This window comes from Rhinolophus sinicus, linkage group LG17, assembly GCF_036562045.2.
Source record: "Rhinolophus sinicus isolate RSC01 linkage group LG17, ASM3656204v1, whole genome shotgun sequence".
In the NCBI taxonomy this organism is placed as follows: Eukaryota; Metazoa; Chordata; class Mammalia; order Chiroptera; family Rhinolophidae; genus Rhinolophus; species Rhinolophus sinicus.
This window is the reverse complement of record NC_133766.1, coordinates 14,841,408-14,857,684: the sequence shown is the minus strand read 5'-3', so window position 1 is coordinate 14,857,684 and position 16,277 is coordinate 14,841,408. Positions and strand designations below refer to the sequence as shown.

The 16,277-nt window shown below is 35.1% G+C and overlaps 1 protein-coding gene across 1 annotated transcript in view; it reads right to left on the bottom strand.

The window, feature by feature from the left end:
* PLA2G4A (phospholipase A2 group IVA) overlaps window positions 1-16,277 on the bottom strand; it is a 137,076-nt gene that overhangs the window by 17,678 nt on the left and 103,121 nt on the right. The window contains exons 11-14 of the mRNA XM_019738116.2: window positions 13,482-13,619; window positions 13,302-13,394; window positions 10,844-10,915; window positions 5,824-6,066 (exon numbers count right to left, since the gene is read on the bottom strand). Coding sequence (XP_019593675.2) covers window positions 5,824-6,066; window positions 10,844-10,915; window positions 13,302-13,394; window positions 13,482-13,619 — 546 coding nt within the window. The remainder of the gene's footprint in view (window positions 1-5,823; window positions 6,067-10,843; window positions 10,916-13,301; window positions 13,395-13,481; window positions 13,620-16,277) is intronic.

Below are 16,277 nucleotides of genomic sequence, written 5' to 3'. Positions count from 1 at the left end.
AAGGCGGGCAACATTCAAGTGGGAGATCTATTACAGTGGACTAGAGTGAAGGTGTTCGTATTAGACATGCATTATGCTCTCTGAGCAAGCTTTTCAATTCCATTGGGAAGCACTTTCATAGAGAAAACAACAAAAACTACAGGGTCACCCATGTTTATAGAACCACCTGTAAAATCTTGTTAATACCTATTATCCAAGAAAAAAAAAAAAAAAAGTTCAGCACATAGATGGAAACCATTCACTGCATGTTAGTTTCCTCTGTATATTTCTAAATAAGAATGACACTGACTATAATTCTTTCAGTCAATTTTATCATTGCATTTTAAGAGCTAGAGATAAAAAAAGGAAGGCAAATCTTTAAATTTCTATTGTCCAATTAAAACCACGATACTTATCATGACTAAAACTAAAATTAAAACACCTATTAGACAATTAGCCATGAAGTTTATTCAATGTGATTCGAAATGGTTCTAAATTAGACTTTGCTTTAGTTACTTAAGAAACCATTAATATCCTGTTTCCACAGTTAAGTCATGTGTTTTCTTTTCTCATATCTATTAAAATTTCTCATCTCTAAAATACTTAGTAACAAATGAATGCTATAAATATATAGTAGTGATGTTTATGAATAAAGAGAGAAAGAGCTTACACTTGAGGTGATTTGTACTGCCCAGAATAGCTGAAGGAAAGAGGGAAGGTGTGAATAAATGATCTTAAGTGAAAAACAAATATGCTGAAAAAACACACATGCACACACAAAATGCTATGGGGGACTAGGTTTAGACAAGAATAAGATCATATAACTGAATGAAAAACAGGCCAGTTAAAAAAACAAAACAACAAGTCCAAGCAAAAAGTTCAAGGTGTATGCCTAGGCTGACAAGGAGAGATATGAGAAATCATTCTTTCAATAATTATCTTCAGGTTAGTTCTCTTTTCTTATCAAGTATCTATGGATTATAGTGACAGTGTACTTTGCCAAACGCCAAGCTTCTAAATTTCTATCACAGAATCTGGAACTTCAGAATAATAAAATTGAAAAAAATATATATATGATCAAACCCAACTGTAATATTTATTCCCTTGAAATTTGTATTGTTTAAAAACTACATATGTGAACTTTTTAAAAGTGAAAAATCATGAGCCTTTTTCTTATATTAGTTTTTACATGTTTTACTATGAAGCTGAAAATTCATTATTTGGGTACTTTTATTTTTCATAAAAGCAGCTTCATTTACATTGAGCATCTATAATGTATTAGAAATTTCATTTATAAGATTTATAATCCTCTTAAGACTCTTACAAAGGAGGTATTATTACTGTCATTTTAAAGGTAAGGAAACTGGGGTCCAGAGAGATCCAGTTTCACATAGATAGTAAGAGTGAAGATTCTAACCATTTCCACAAAGTTTAAGCCCTGTGCACAGTGTGACAATGTTTCTAAAGAAAGTGGCACAACCATAAAACTAAAAGGGTTTAACATGGATAACTTAAAAAGCAATAACTATAATATACAGAGGTTATCTACACATGCATCTGTCAACCATTAAAACCACATTAATACACATATGTATCTTATCAAAATTAAGAAAAAAATAAACACACATTAATGAAATAATACAGTGAACATAAAAATGATCATCATTATGTAATAATGATAATTCACAAATTTTTATTTGGCTTCATAAACTTAGTGCTTTTTAAATTTTTCTAAAGGATTAACCACAAACAGACCAGTTTTCTCATATTTTGTTTGATTTGTCCCTTCTCATGAAACTATAATTTCATTTACCCTCCTTTAAATCCAAGATTACATTTGAGAGAAAAGTTGTTATGTGGACCAATTCCCAGCTCTGGCATATAGCTAAACACCACAGTTCCAACTTTCCAGATAAACTGACAGGAAGTAGTGTTTCTTAATTGTGTTTCAAAGCACATAATTTTACAAGATATTAACAGATGTCCTATACACAAGAGTTCCATGAGGAAATAGGTGTGCGACATATACGATTCAACATCAATTAGGTTTGAGATCTATAAGACTCACCCGGCAAACGTATTGTGTGTTCCCTATGCTAACTGTGCTTTGGACTAACAACACTTTCTAATGAAGATGCTACAGAATCCTTAATAGGTATCACTATTATTTCCATTTTATAAGTGAACTTGAAAACAGTGAAGACCATCACATCCTCAAGAACCTACGGTTGCATCACGACCAGGGTTGCTGGTTTTTAGTTGTAACTCTACTTTTCTATCATTGTTAACTGAAGCTTATGCTAAGTAACTGCAAAAGATTTTCCAGTCAATAAATTGCGGAGCCAGGATTCCAACGTAAGCCAGTTTACTTTTAAACTACTACACTTGAGGCCCCTTGAAGTAGGACTTCTCCAACTCACTAGAGTATCCCATTACATTTTGAAGAGGGGGATGGAATTGTTAGTGTTTTCAAATTTATTTGAACTTGAACCTGATTTACTGTACATCATCTACTGAAATGTCATAGAGTTTGAAAATACCATTGTGAAAGAATATCTTCCCATAAATTAAAGCATACATGGTTCTCAAACCTGTGAATGAGTTAATCTGATTTTTTTCATAGGTATGGAAACATGATATGTTTTATAGTTATGACCATTTCCTTAAAGCAGTTCCACTGTGCATGTTTGTGACGGTCATTTTATAAATACATCACACAGATTCAATTTACGATGCACAAATATTTGGATGGTTGTGTTTTGAACTCTGGCCTGAATGGACGCATGTCTCAATTCCTTATTCCAGATGGTGTATGTCTCAGTAAATAGCATAAACACAAAAGTAAACAGGAAACAAGTCATGTAACCAATGGATAGCTTCTCCAAAATTAGTTTCTACAGGTACAGAACTATTCTGAAGTAAACACATGAGGGGAATTTTGTCATCTTATTATTTCTCTTGTTTTCAAAAGATTATCTGCAAGGTGTAGAAAGAGGCACAAAAATAGTGCACTCATTTTTTCTCAGTTTAGGTTGAGAAGTTGTTTTAAAAGATGCTCATATTTTAATTGGTATAAACAACATCATCATAAGATAAACTGAAATTTAAGATTTTCCCAACATCATATCTACAATAGATAAAAATCTCAATTGTCTTTTTATATGGGAGCACAAAAATAAAAGAGAAATAATCTTAATTAATGTTGTATTTAAATTATGGTATTTAAACTGTATAATAGGAGTTTCAATAAAGACTTTGTGAACCAATATGAACACACTTTCTGATGAACATTTTAACTTTTCATTCCACACATGTCATAATCCTAAAACTTGGAAACAACCAGAGGGAAATAAAAAGAGTTTATCTTAGTAAGGGCATTGTCTGAGAAAACACATCAATGTAGTGAATTCAGTCCAAAATGAAGTCATTTTTTTTTTTTTTTTAAGATTTTATTGGGGAAGGGGAACAGGACTTTATTGGGGAACAGTGTGTACTTCCAGGCCTTTTTTCCAAGTCAAGTTGTTGTCCTCTCAATCTTAACTGTGGAGGGCACAGCTCGGCTCCAGGTCCAGTTGCTGTTGCTAGTTGCAGTGGACACAGCCCACCATCCCTTGCGGGAGTCGAACCGGCAACCTTGTGGTTGAGAGCCCACTGGCCCCTGTGGGAATCAAACTGGCAGCCTTCGGAGTTAGGAGCACGGAGCTCCAACTGCCTGAGCCACGGGGCCGGCCCCAAAATGAAGTCAATTTTAGCAATGTTGGTCTGTAAATAATTAAGCTGAATAAACTCAACACTGATCAAACTGGATTTTTTGATTAAAATCAATATGCTATATACAGTTTTTTCAGTTGGACAAATACAAAATAAGTGACATTGAATTTTAATGAGATACACACTAAAATGTAAAATGTGAAGTTCTTTCCAAAAATCGTTAATTAAAAAAAAATTTAGGTTAAAACATTTCAAAAATCTCAACAAATTTGAAATTCAGATTTAACTGGAAATGTATTTTATCTAGCAACCCTACCACTTTCAAATCTGCATAAGATATTGAAAAACTCCAGGAAGTTGTTAAAATGTGAAGTGCAGAATGCACGCTGTGCAAACCACAGAAGGAGCTAGGCTGAGTGATGTGATCCAAGCAAGAACGTCAAACAGATATAATAAAGTACACACAAAGGAAGCTTCCATTTTTACATTAGCAAGGCAATGACTAATAAAATGGAGGACTAGGAGTAAGTGCAGCAGAAGGGAAAGATTTCTGAGCAATGTCAGGAGAACTATCTCAATTCTAGCTCAGCTGAGTAATTTTAGGTAAAGATGATAACTATCTTCTATGATCTTCCTTTTCAAGAAAGTAATATAACTAAAGAGATTTTTTAGCTCTAAATGCTCTTGGAGACTAAGTTGTTTTTTAAAAGCCCACCATCATTCATCCATAAAGCCTATGTTTCTAAAGAAGACACTTTTAATTGGTATTGTCATGGAAATAAGTAGAATCTTGTGCCACAATACAAGAAAACCAATGTCACTGAAGGTAAGGCCAAGTTTGTTGTTGTTAAATTTTGGATGAATTTAAAAATAGACGTTGACTTTGTCACAAATAGACTTTCATTTATTGTTCATATGGAAGGGTTTAGATTGAAGGTATATAACCAGACATAACCCCATATCCTAGCCTTTGATACCATAAACATAAGGCAAGGTATAGTGAGTTTCTACTCCTCTTGTTTAAATAACTTTTGCTTTTGCAAATTCCCTTAAGCTCAAGCAACACACAGAAGCAACACTAACAAAACAACTGAAATCTAAAGCCATGTCCTAATTTTCACAAATGTTATATAGGTACGATGCTTAAACAAAGAGTAGTAGAAAACCAATGTAAGTTTTTATAGTATCCTGACAATGTTCTGAGGCAGAAATGACTGAGAAATGACATTTGGGCAGCTAAGGAAAAACGATGGTATGATAAAGTAGAAAAATTTACAATGACAGGATCATTATGAGAAAGATTATTTTGTCTTGATTAGTCACCAAGATAAATTTAACTTTTAATTTGAAACATGCATGAACTGAAGAATACAGAAATTATTCTTTGGAATTTGGCTACGTGACAAACCTGAAAGTGAATGAGGTCTTGCCAGTGGCCTTAAGAAAGTTAACTAGTGTTTCTGAGAACTGGAAGGACAGATTCAATAGTCCGATGGATACTGCAGACAGGTGAGCTCTTCTCCACTCCCCCCCACGCCTAGTTTGCACACGTCACCGCCCTGCAGTAGAGCGTCAGGCTAAGGACTACAGTTACCAGATTCCCTTACAGCTCTGCGGCCAGCCGGAGACCTGTCCTTTGCCAAGGAGAAACACCCACGGGAGACTTGAAACAGGAAATGAGGCAGAGCTATGTCTCTGCTATTTCTACTGCCAAGCACAGTTGTGGGGGTGTTTGTGAGAGTGATTCTGAAGTGTTTTTGAAATCATTTCTGGAAGCTCATCCTCCAGCCTGCTCTTCCAAGACTTGGAACAATTTTGTAAAGGCCTAATTCAAACTTGTTTCAGTAGGGTTCCTGTTTTCTGTGAGTGAAACTTGATGAGTACAGAGAGGATCTAAGGTCCCACTCAATATTTCAACGAAAACTTTTTAGGCTGATATGACTGCCATTTCCTGTCCAATGTATTTTTTCCCCCTCAAAAGACAGTAATGTGAAGCCCTTACACATATTAAATTCATGTTTTTGTAGCTGAGTATAAATGAATAAGAATTAATAATAACTAAACTCTTTCTCTCCAGAGAAGGACTAAAGATCTCCTGAATTCGCTTCCATGGGTTACATTTTGTGTACTTACCTGCCACCGCAGCATCCAATTCATCTTCATCCAGGGATTCCTGTGTGGTCAAGTCTCTAAAAGGAGACAGTGGATAGGACGTATTGAGATTCAAACCCAACATGAAGTTGTGCACCTTTCCAGCACGTCCTTCTCTGGTATTGAACAAAGTTGAATCACTCATCAAGGCCATTATCATACGATGCACCCAACTTTCTTGATTATCATTTTGATGGTCCCTTTGAGCATCTTCATTTTCAGTGCCTAAGGCAAAAGAAAAGATGACCGTACAGATTCCACAATTTATTTAACAAAAGATCTTCTTTGGGCACTTGAATGTTCAAATTAACAATGAAACTCTATGGCTGTTGACTTAAGAAATGTTTATCTGCGTAAATGAATATAGTACATATTTCAGTTAGTCATTTGTGTCCTTAAATTGTTCTTACTTTACCCTATACCTAAGGGTAGTCTAAAGGTTGTATTCTTCTCGACAGCGTCACTTGGTGAATTCCTAGATTTCCAGGCAAACTTTTATTTTCCCCTTTCTCCCCTCCCTCAATTCTTTTCTTCCTTTCCCTGTCTACACACACATACAAACACTCACACAGTCACACAGGCAAAATCCACCGTATGCAATCCTAGCCTCTTCATTTCTTAAATTTCCTTCCTTATCCTGTTCAGTCAACTTCCAGAAATTTTGCAAACTCAGAACAGACAACTGAAGGATTCAACATATATTTTCTGCTCAGTACATACCCTAGGAACTGTCATTTCTTCCCTGCTTATAAAGTTTGGGGTTTAAAACCCTATAATTTAAACACACACTTTAAAATGTTTTAAAATTTAGCAACTTTCCCAAAGAAGCAGCTTTAAGTGACCTTTTCCTTGAAACCTATACACACATCACCACTACCCAGTTCAAATGACTTTTACCTTAAAATCTATACACACATCACTACTACCCGGAATCCATGTTGTGTAGTTATTTAGAGCATTGGCTCCACAATCAGATTGCCTAGATTCTCATCCTCTCTCCCCTGATTACCAGTTAGTTAACCCTTGTCAGCCTTCATTTCCTCATCGGTAAACTTCATAGGGTTGTTGCGACGATTAACTGAGTTAGGGCATTCATGTACCTTTCTTAGGAAAGTGCCTGGCCCATATTAAATTCTTGATAAACACTAGTTAGGTGCAGAAATACTCGTAGTTATAGTAGCAGCTGTAGAGTCATAATTATGTTCATCACCAATGTTATCCACTCATAATCCAAATCTGAGAACACTATATGGGACGGTGTGATCCCACCTGCTTAAATCACTTCTGTTCAGATTTCTGGAAACTCTGTATATAAATATATATAAAACTTGTGTGTGTGTGTGTGTGTGTGTGTGTGTGTGTGATGAGAGAAAGGAGAATCTATGTTCAAACTTCATAATTTCCAATAAATGTTAACTAAATACACATAATACCACATAAATATTCACAAAGATTACTTTAACTGAGTAAATCAGTGATCTTTCTTTCAGGAACAAACCCAAATGGCTACATATTCACACACATACAAAAAAGACATATTCTTATCTACTCCCACACTTTTCTAATGCCAACTATGACAAAGAAAATCTTTTGCTAGAACAAATCAGGCTTTAAGGTTAATGATTTATGTCTCTATTTACACAGGATATGAATAAGATATTCAATTATTATCCAAATATTTGGAGCAGCTGCTCCATTATCATCATCATCACCATCATCATCTTCATCCTCCTTATCATCATCATCCTCATCATCATCATATTTATTAAATAAACCCAACTTATGTAATAGCAGAGGATCTCCTTTCTCTGTGATATAGTTGTAGTAGGTTGGTGCAAAAGTAATTGTGGTTTTTGCAATTATTTCTAACCTTTTAAACTGCAATTACTTTGCACCAACCTAATAAATGGCATCATTTGTGGAACAAACACAGCAGTCAACAGATAAATGATATCCATTGCTTATTAGCTATAAAACTAATAGTAAATTTCTATTTTACAGCCTTTTTCAACTCAAAGCCCTTTGTATACATTTGCTAATTTGATGATTACAACAATTCTGTGAAAGCAGGTAAAATGATGCCACTATAGATTTGAAGAAACTAAAGTTGAAAAAGACTAAAGATCTTGCACAAAACAATATGACTCAAAATGGAGGCGCCTCAAGAGAATGAAAATATGAGTCATTGGGAGAAAATACTTGTAAAAGACACATCTGATAAAGGACTGTTATCCAAAATGTAGAAAGAATTCTTAAAACTCAACAATAAGAAAACAAAGATCCCAATTAAAAACTGGACAGAAGACCTCACCAGAGACAGACATCTCACCAGAGAAAATATGCAGATAGAAAGTAAGAATATGAAGAAATGCTCCACATCATATGTCATCAGAGAAATGCAAATTAAAACAACAATGAGATAACACCACACACCTATTGAAAAGGCCCAAATCCAAAACACTGACACCACCAAATTCTGGTGAGAATGTTGAGAAGCAGAAACACTCATATATTGCTGGTGGGAATGCAAAATGGTACAGAGACTTTGGAAAAGAGTTTGAAAGTTTCTTACAAAACTAAATTATACTCTTATCATATGATCCAGCAATTATACTTCTTGGTTTTTACCCAAAGAAGTTGAAAACTTATATGCACACAAAAATCTGAACATGCATGTTTAGAGCAACTTTATTCATAAATGCCAAAACTTGGAAGCAACCAAGTTTTTTGTCCATTCAGTAGGTAAATGCACAAATAAACTATGATAAATCCAGACAATGTAATATTATTCAGTACAAAAAAAAAAAAAAAGCTATCTAGCCACAAAAAGACACGAAGAAACCTTAAGTGCATATTATTAAATGAAAGAAGTCAATCTGAAATGGTTACATACTGTATGGTGCCAACTATGTGACATTCTGGAAAAGACAAAACTATGGCAACTGTTGCCAGGGGTTGCCAGGGGTTGGGGGGTGGAGGGCTAAGAGATGAATAGATTCTTAGGTAATAGACTCTTAGGGAATAGAGGATTTTTGGGGAAGTGAAACTACTCTGTATGATACTGTAATGGTGGATACATGTCCTACATTAGTGAAAATGTATAGGATATACAATACCAAGAGTGAACCCTAATGTTTGCACTTTGGGTAATAAAGATGTGTAAACATAGAATCATTGATTGTAACAAATGTAGCACTCTGGGATACAATGTTGATAGTGGGGGAGCTGTGTATATATGTGTGTCTCTGTGTGTGTGTGTGTGTGTGTGTGTGTGTGTGTGTGTGTGCAGGGCATATATGGGAACTCTCTGTACTTTTTGCTCAATTTTGCTGTGAATCTAAAACTACTCTAAAAAATAAAGTCTATTTAAAAGGAAAAAAAATGAGTATTAACAACTAGTAAGAAATCCTTGAAAACATTCTAAATATCATTCTCCAATCTAGGCTGGAAGCCTAGAACTAAAACCAAAGCAGCCATATTCAAAGGGTCCTAGAACTCAGCTTTTACGTAACCAGATAGTACTGCAGAGGTAATCAAATGTACTGATCCTCTGTCGCGATTTACTTAGTAAGTGCCAAACCATTATTACATCTACTTGATAGTCCCTAAATCAATACAGAAGTAATTCTAGGAATGCTAGGCATATGCGGTCTATACTCTTTGTACTGGCTAGCTCCCTTCATTAAAAGGAAATTCAAAATTCAAAAAAAAAAAAAGACCTGAAGAACAAAAAGAATTAAATTTAAAAATATGAAGGATCCAGAATTCAGGCTCAGTTCCTTCCAGGACAGTGTTCTTTCGGAGCGCCTGCCTACTGACTTGGGTTACCACATGTAATTAGGAAAATTGCTGGTTGGCTCAGGCAGCAGGGTAATAGGCAAATAGGGACTAAAGCTCAGATTGGGCACCACCGGCCAAGGCTTGTGCCTGACTGAGAGCTTCATCTGCCCAAGGAAGGTACCCTTTTCAAATGTTTACAAGAAGCTGCACCCTGACTAAGATGTGGGCCTATGGAACTGATTTCCCAGAAAAGGCATCTCTAATTTACAGACTCATCTGCTGAGGCAGTCACAGCACTGCCATGAAAAGAGAATTTTAATTTTAGTGTTCATTAAGCAAGAATAAAACAGTTTCTCCCAGTATATTACCATGGCAGTGGGATTCACTGGTTTTTGGTCAAGAAAGTACTTGATATCTTCTAAAATGTCTATTCAAACTGTAATAAAACGTGTTCACTCGGTTTAAAATCTTCTCTTTGATTTTTGTCTGTTGGTTGTTTTCTGTGTTTGTACTATGGGGAATGTTTGTACAAATGGTGGTGTCAAAACACTGTGTCTAAATGTAAACTCACTCCACTTTACCACATTTACAACAAATACACCTGATCCTTCCGTTATCCCTGTCCCAACTCCATCACTGACTATCCTGATCCACACCAAGCTGAAAGCTGTCTTGTCAAAATGTAAAGGAACTCATTTATATGACAAAGTAATGTATGTAACAAAAAGTTCTCCATAATTTCACCCCTCTTCACCACTGCTCCCTACCTAACAGAGGGAATACTGGCAATGGGAAAAGGCTCAGGAACGGAGTGAGAGTATAATTTTTCACATGTTACTTAATAATAAAATTTTTAAAGATAAAATTTTAATTTTTTAACATATGTAAAAATGCTCCCAGAGCACAGTTTCCAGGCTGAAAGTCAAGTGCTCTAATCAGACTTAAACAAAATTTGGTATTTCTAGGATCTCAGTTTGTTCTCCATTTATTCAAGTGATATTATTTTTGCGGTATTAAGAAGAAAAGAAATAAGGACTACTCATGTGTTGCATATTTTATTACACATACAGCACTGATTCTCTCTCTGAATTGACAGATACAGTTTTATTACTCAGTGCGGTAAGCAGAGATTCCCATTACCATCCTGAGCGAGGGAATCAGAACGAACAGTCATAATCCTTTCCTAATGGACTTCTGCCACAGACGGTCCCAACTCTCTTACCTTTGGGTTCCTGTGATTCATCGTCGCTATCCGAGCTATCATTACTCACAATATGCTTTGCTGTAATATTTTCTGTGGAAAGAAAACAAAACAACTGAAGGACCTCAGGTGTCAAGACTCACAATTAAGTTTACTATAAGGAAGTAATCTCTGCAAAACCAGAGTGAGATCTACTAGATTTACTAATGTAAGTTTAGATCAATTTAGTAAATCTCAACTTACTGTATTTACTAGTATTTTCAAATTTCTCATTGCAAACCAATGTGTCCTAGGACATGAAAATCTAGTTTAAAATTTAAAGGGACAATTTTTTCCCTTTCGTGATTTAAAGGGAAGAATTTTTGTTTATCTTAATCTGACAGGAAGAATAACTTGATTACAGGAATCTCCTTGTTATACCAAAAAGGCATTTTTTCTTTGATTAAATATGTTTAAGTGGTGTTTATAAAGGTAAATGTAGGGTAAAACCAAAACGTACAAGGGCTACAGAGCAGTTTCATTAAAATAAATGAAAGCTACTAATACAAGGTATCTTCTAATTTTCAATAATACTGAAAATCATCTGTTGAAATGTCCCTTTTTCTGGTGTCAGAATTTTTTTTTTTTTTTTATCAAACCATTTTATTGAGAACCTTCGGGGGAGGGTCGGAAGGCTCGGAGGACGATGAGATCCTAAATCTTCGGTCGGCCCAGATCTCTCAAGCTTTACGGCCGCCAAAAGCTGGTGTCAGAATTTTTTGTTTCTCAGAACATATTAAGAGAGCAGTTATAAATACTAAAATAGAAGCCATAAATCTTTCAAATAACTATAGGAGTAAAATCTAGCATAACAATTGGTCATCTTTTTTCAAGTAAAAAGTACCTAAATTATGGAATACACAGATTATTCTTATAATCATCATTTATAGGAAAATCAAACTTCTTTTGTACACATATACAATCATTTTCTGCAAATCACTTTTTTCTTCTAGTAGTGAATAGATTTTACTTTCAATTTTAAGAAACTGACTCCAAATTTTTCATTTTCAGTGATGGAATCATTTGGGGGCTTTAAACTCAGACAATACAGGTATAAATTTTGGTTTCCCCATACTACTCTGTGTATGTTCATTATACCTACATAAATGTCATGTACGTAAATGATCAAGAATATATGATGGAAGTTTTAATACATGCTTGAGGCATCGATTGACTTTTTAAACTTTTAGTTTTAATTTTACTGGTATATGACACATATGAAATCCAATAAAAGAAAATGTTCACAGGCTAATGTTATTCATTTCTTTTCATGACTCATACAGAAAGTAATTTTGTCCTATAGAGGAGGGGGCATGTGAAAAAATGGTCCACTTCAGGTGTCATGTGTGTCTCTGGACCTACATGTATTTTAGCAGGACAAATTTTCTTTTGTTAAGTATTTTTTGTGGTCATTTAAGATGGTTCACCAAAGTACTTTCTTCATCAGGAAGTTTTTATGATACAAATAGCTACATATTCTGAATTTATCCATTTGCCATCACTATGGTATAATGTATAGCATCGTCTTTTCAAAAGCTTAGATTGTTCACAATCAAAACTCCTTGAGAATGCAAAAAATTTCATTTCTAGTTATCTGATTATGGTCCAATTTACCCTTCAATCTTTCTTCAAAAAGGAGGGGAAAGAAAACTCCAAACCATCTTTGAACAGCCCTTTAAGAGGAAGGCTTTAGTTGGCCAACAGATGAAAGAATCACCAGGAGTCTTCAGATTCCCCTCAGTCACCTCTCTGGTCTCATTTCTGGAAACCTTTCCCTAATCTGAGATAACACACATCCTGCTGACCGGGGTTCTCAAGTTCACAATATTCCTCCAAAGCTGCCAAACCATTGGCGTTAAAGGGGAGGTCTCACAACAAAGAATAGTCTCAAGACTATTTAGTATAAACATTCTCCTTTTCCTAGGTCTTCAGACATTGTCTCACCCACCTTCAAATGTTATTTCAGTTCTATTTTCTTCCTGCCTTAGGAGGAAAAAATAACAAACCCTAGTTTTCTCTGTATTATGCAACAGAGAAGGAGCACAGAGAATCGAGCCACATCTCATGTGGTACTTTTATTCTTTTCTTTTTTCTTTTTTCTGAAATCTTCACATAACTTAGAAACGACTTAGTTATTTCCACAAAATCAGAGTTGAGAACATTATATCTGAATCATCATGCTCATTGAAATAAATTAAGTCAGAGTATTTCAGCAAATATAACTTTGCTTTGTAGTTACCCTTAAGACAATGTTGCTCTATAGCTAAGAAGTGATGTATATATTAGTTCCTAGGAAATATTTAGATTGATTCAACCAAATTACTGATAACTTTATGACAATTACAATTTTAAGATGATTTAATTTTCTATGTATATACACGTTAATGAAATTTATCAATGCTGCATAATTATTATGAACATAAGCATGTTTTGACAATACCTAGTTCTTCCTCCATTGTAGAACCTTTATTCTGTGAGCTGGAAACTCCCAACACTCTGTTGAACAATATAGAAAAGGCACTGCCCCAGACACCTAAAATAAAGCAAAACCAGAAAATAACAGAATGCAGCAAGCTTTAAAACAGTCAGACAAACTAATGGTAGATGTTGTATCACTTACCCATTAAAAAATGCAAGGGGTTTTCGTCATACTTCTTCACAACGTTTCCCATAAAAAATTTGCTGCCAAATAAGTCAGGCGTCATGAATGTACCATACTTAGCCATGCCGATCTCATATGGACTAAATTCAACCCAATCTGAAAACATTAAAAAAATTCGATCCACAAATAGGAAAATGCCACAGAGATGAGCACTGTTAAAGATCACTTCAATAATGCCATAATTATTCTCATTCATTTATTTTAAAAAATTTAGATTAACCACATGCTTATGCATATGTATATGGCATTATAGAGAAGTTGGGGGAAACAGCTTATAGATGAATAAGATGAGAACACAACAGGATCCCTTCGAATATGAACAAATTAAATACCTCTTTGCATTTAAAAACTCAGGCATCTTTTATAAATCCATCTTAAAATTAAAGAATGGAAAACTGAAAACTGTTGACTCAGATTTAAAATCCAAGTTAAACTCATTCTGATAATGCAGGCAGACTATCAAAACGGAAGAACGTGTTTCTAACATTTACCTTTTTTTCATCTTGCCTCAACTTGGCTTGTTAACCGTTCTTCTAATTTACAAGAGTACAAGGCCAAGTTTTCATAATGAATATCTTAAGAAATATATAGTAATAGGGTCAATAGTGTGTGCTTTCTAAGAGAAGAAGCTCTGGAGCCAGGACCCTGGGTCCAAATCCCATTCTGATGTTTACTAACTGTGCAACCTTGGGTAGATGACTTGTGTTTTCTTTGTCTTAGTTCCTTAATGTATAAAATGTGAATAAAATCAGTAGAAAGTAGAATCCTTATGAGGATCTAATGAATTAAGAAATGTAAAGAGCTTAGAAGAGGGCATGGCACATTTTAATCACTCAGCAAACGGTAGCTACTATTATGTTTCATGTATGTCCACGGCTATAATATGTCTAAGAATTATCTGAATCTTAATGTATCCAAAACAAATTCCAGGTTTCAGACTCCCACTTCCTATACTTGCTACAGTCTTCCCCTTCTTGGTAAATGGTACTACTTTTCATATATTCGTATCACTATTCATGCTTCAGAATTATCCTTAATGGTTCTCTTTCCCCTCTATTTCACGCACGAGTATCAAGTTCTGCAGGCTCTATCATCAGATATGGTTAGAAACTGACTACTTATCCATGCGTACACCATGACCATACTGGTACAAGCTACCATATTCTTTGCCTTGGATCTCCACAATAGCCTTCTAAAATGTCTCTTCTCTATTCCCCTAATATCTTTTTGATACCCAGTAGCCAGAATGAGTTTTTAGAAACAAGTCACAGCACACTAATGCCAGCTGAAAGCTTTCAAATGGCTTCCCATTACACTGAAAATAAAGACACGGCTGACAAACCCTCGTGATGGTCTAGCTCACACTCCCTGCCTGCCCACATGCCCTAACCAATCCCCCATCACATTTTGTCCTGTTTAGTCCACTTCAGCCATACGAGCCTTCTTAATGTTCCTTGTAGAGGCCAAGCTCATTCCTACCGTGGTGCCTTCATGCTTGCTTTCCCTTCTGCAAGTATAAGGATCTTTCTTCTTAACCTTTAGTTCAAGGTCTTTGTTGACCATCCTCCACAAAGTCCCAACACCATTCAGCCTTCTACCCTCCAATAACCCTTTGCCCTCCTTCATTTTTACTTTTTTCACTTTTTCCCTTTCTGAAATGATAATATGTCTATATGTTTTACCCAACAACCCCAAATTTAAATAACTCCAAAATCCACAAGAGTTTTTTGCTACTCATTTGGTGGTAAAACCTGACCTGAATTCATTTAGCAGAGAAACCAGTCTTGAAATGATGTAAGGTTGAATTTTTATTTATCCCACACAATCATAATATTGATACATTCTACTGAAGAAATCACTCTATTTGATTACAAGACTCCAGTGGGGATATTAGGTAATATACAATCTATGTATTTTTTTTTTACTTTAAAATCTAAAATATTTTGAATTCCAACATATCTGTCCCCTAAGTTTTGGAAAAGGAATTGTGGATGTATATTTATTGTTTCTTCAGTGGTATATCAGAACATTCAAGTTTCATGAAGGACGTGATGAAATCACAATTGTGATGAAAACACATTTATCATAAATTTTAGATCAAAGCCAGTGACACATATACCCTTCATCTGAAAATGCTGTATTTTGTAGTGATTTACATGGAGTTAGTGAGACATGACTAATGATGAATTAGAGGCTGTTAGGAAAAATTTTATATCACTGGGAGTTATTTCCTATCTCTGAATTTCACACCCCTATCTTGGGTACTGAGACATAATAATATCCTGGTTCCTGCTTCTCTAGCGATCTTTTCTTTATTAATGCTGTGGCTTATGCACACAATAATTACAGACATTCTCAAGAGGTAAGATTGGCTGTCTAATCCTTATTGAAGAACTCGCCATGGTAGTATTTGACTCTTCTTCCTCTGCTGTTGATGTGTCATTTCAAACTTGAACCTCTCTCCTGCACTCCCACTACCCATTTCCAACTTCCTGTTGCCCTTTAGATGTGCTGCCATCACATCCCACTATATTTGCCTGGAAAGGAATTCATCACTTCTCCTCCCAGTCTAGCTACCCGTTTCTATAAACAACGGTTATCACAACCCAGAAAAATAAATAAATAAATACAAATTATTTGAGCTGAAAGCATGCATATCAAGTCATCAGCACATTTCACCAGTAACCTTTAAGCTTTTTATGTTTTTCCCCTCCTCTCTTTCCTTATCAGTATCTCCCTAGTTCCAGGACCTGA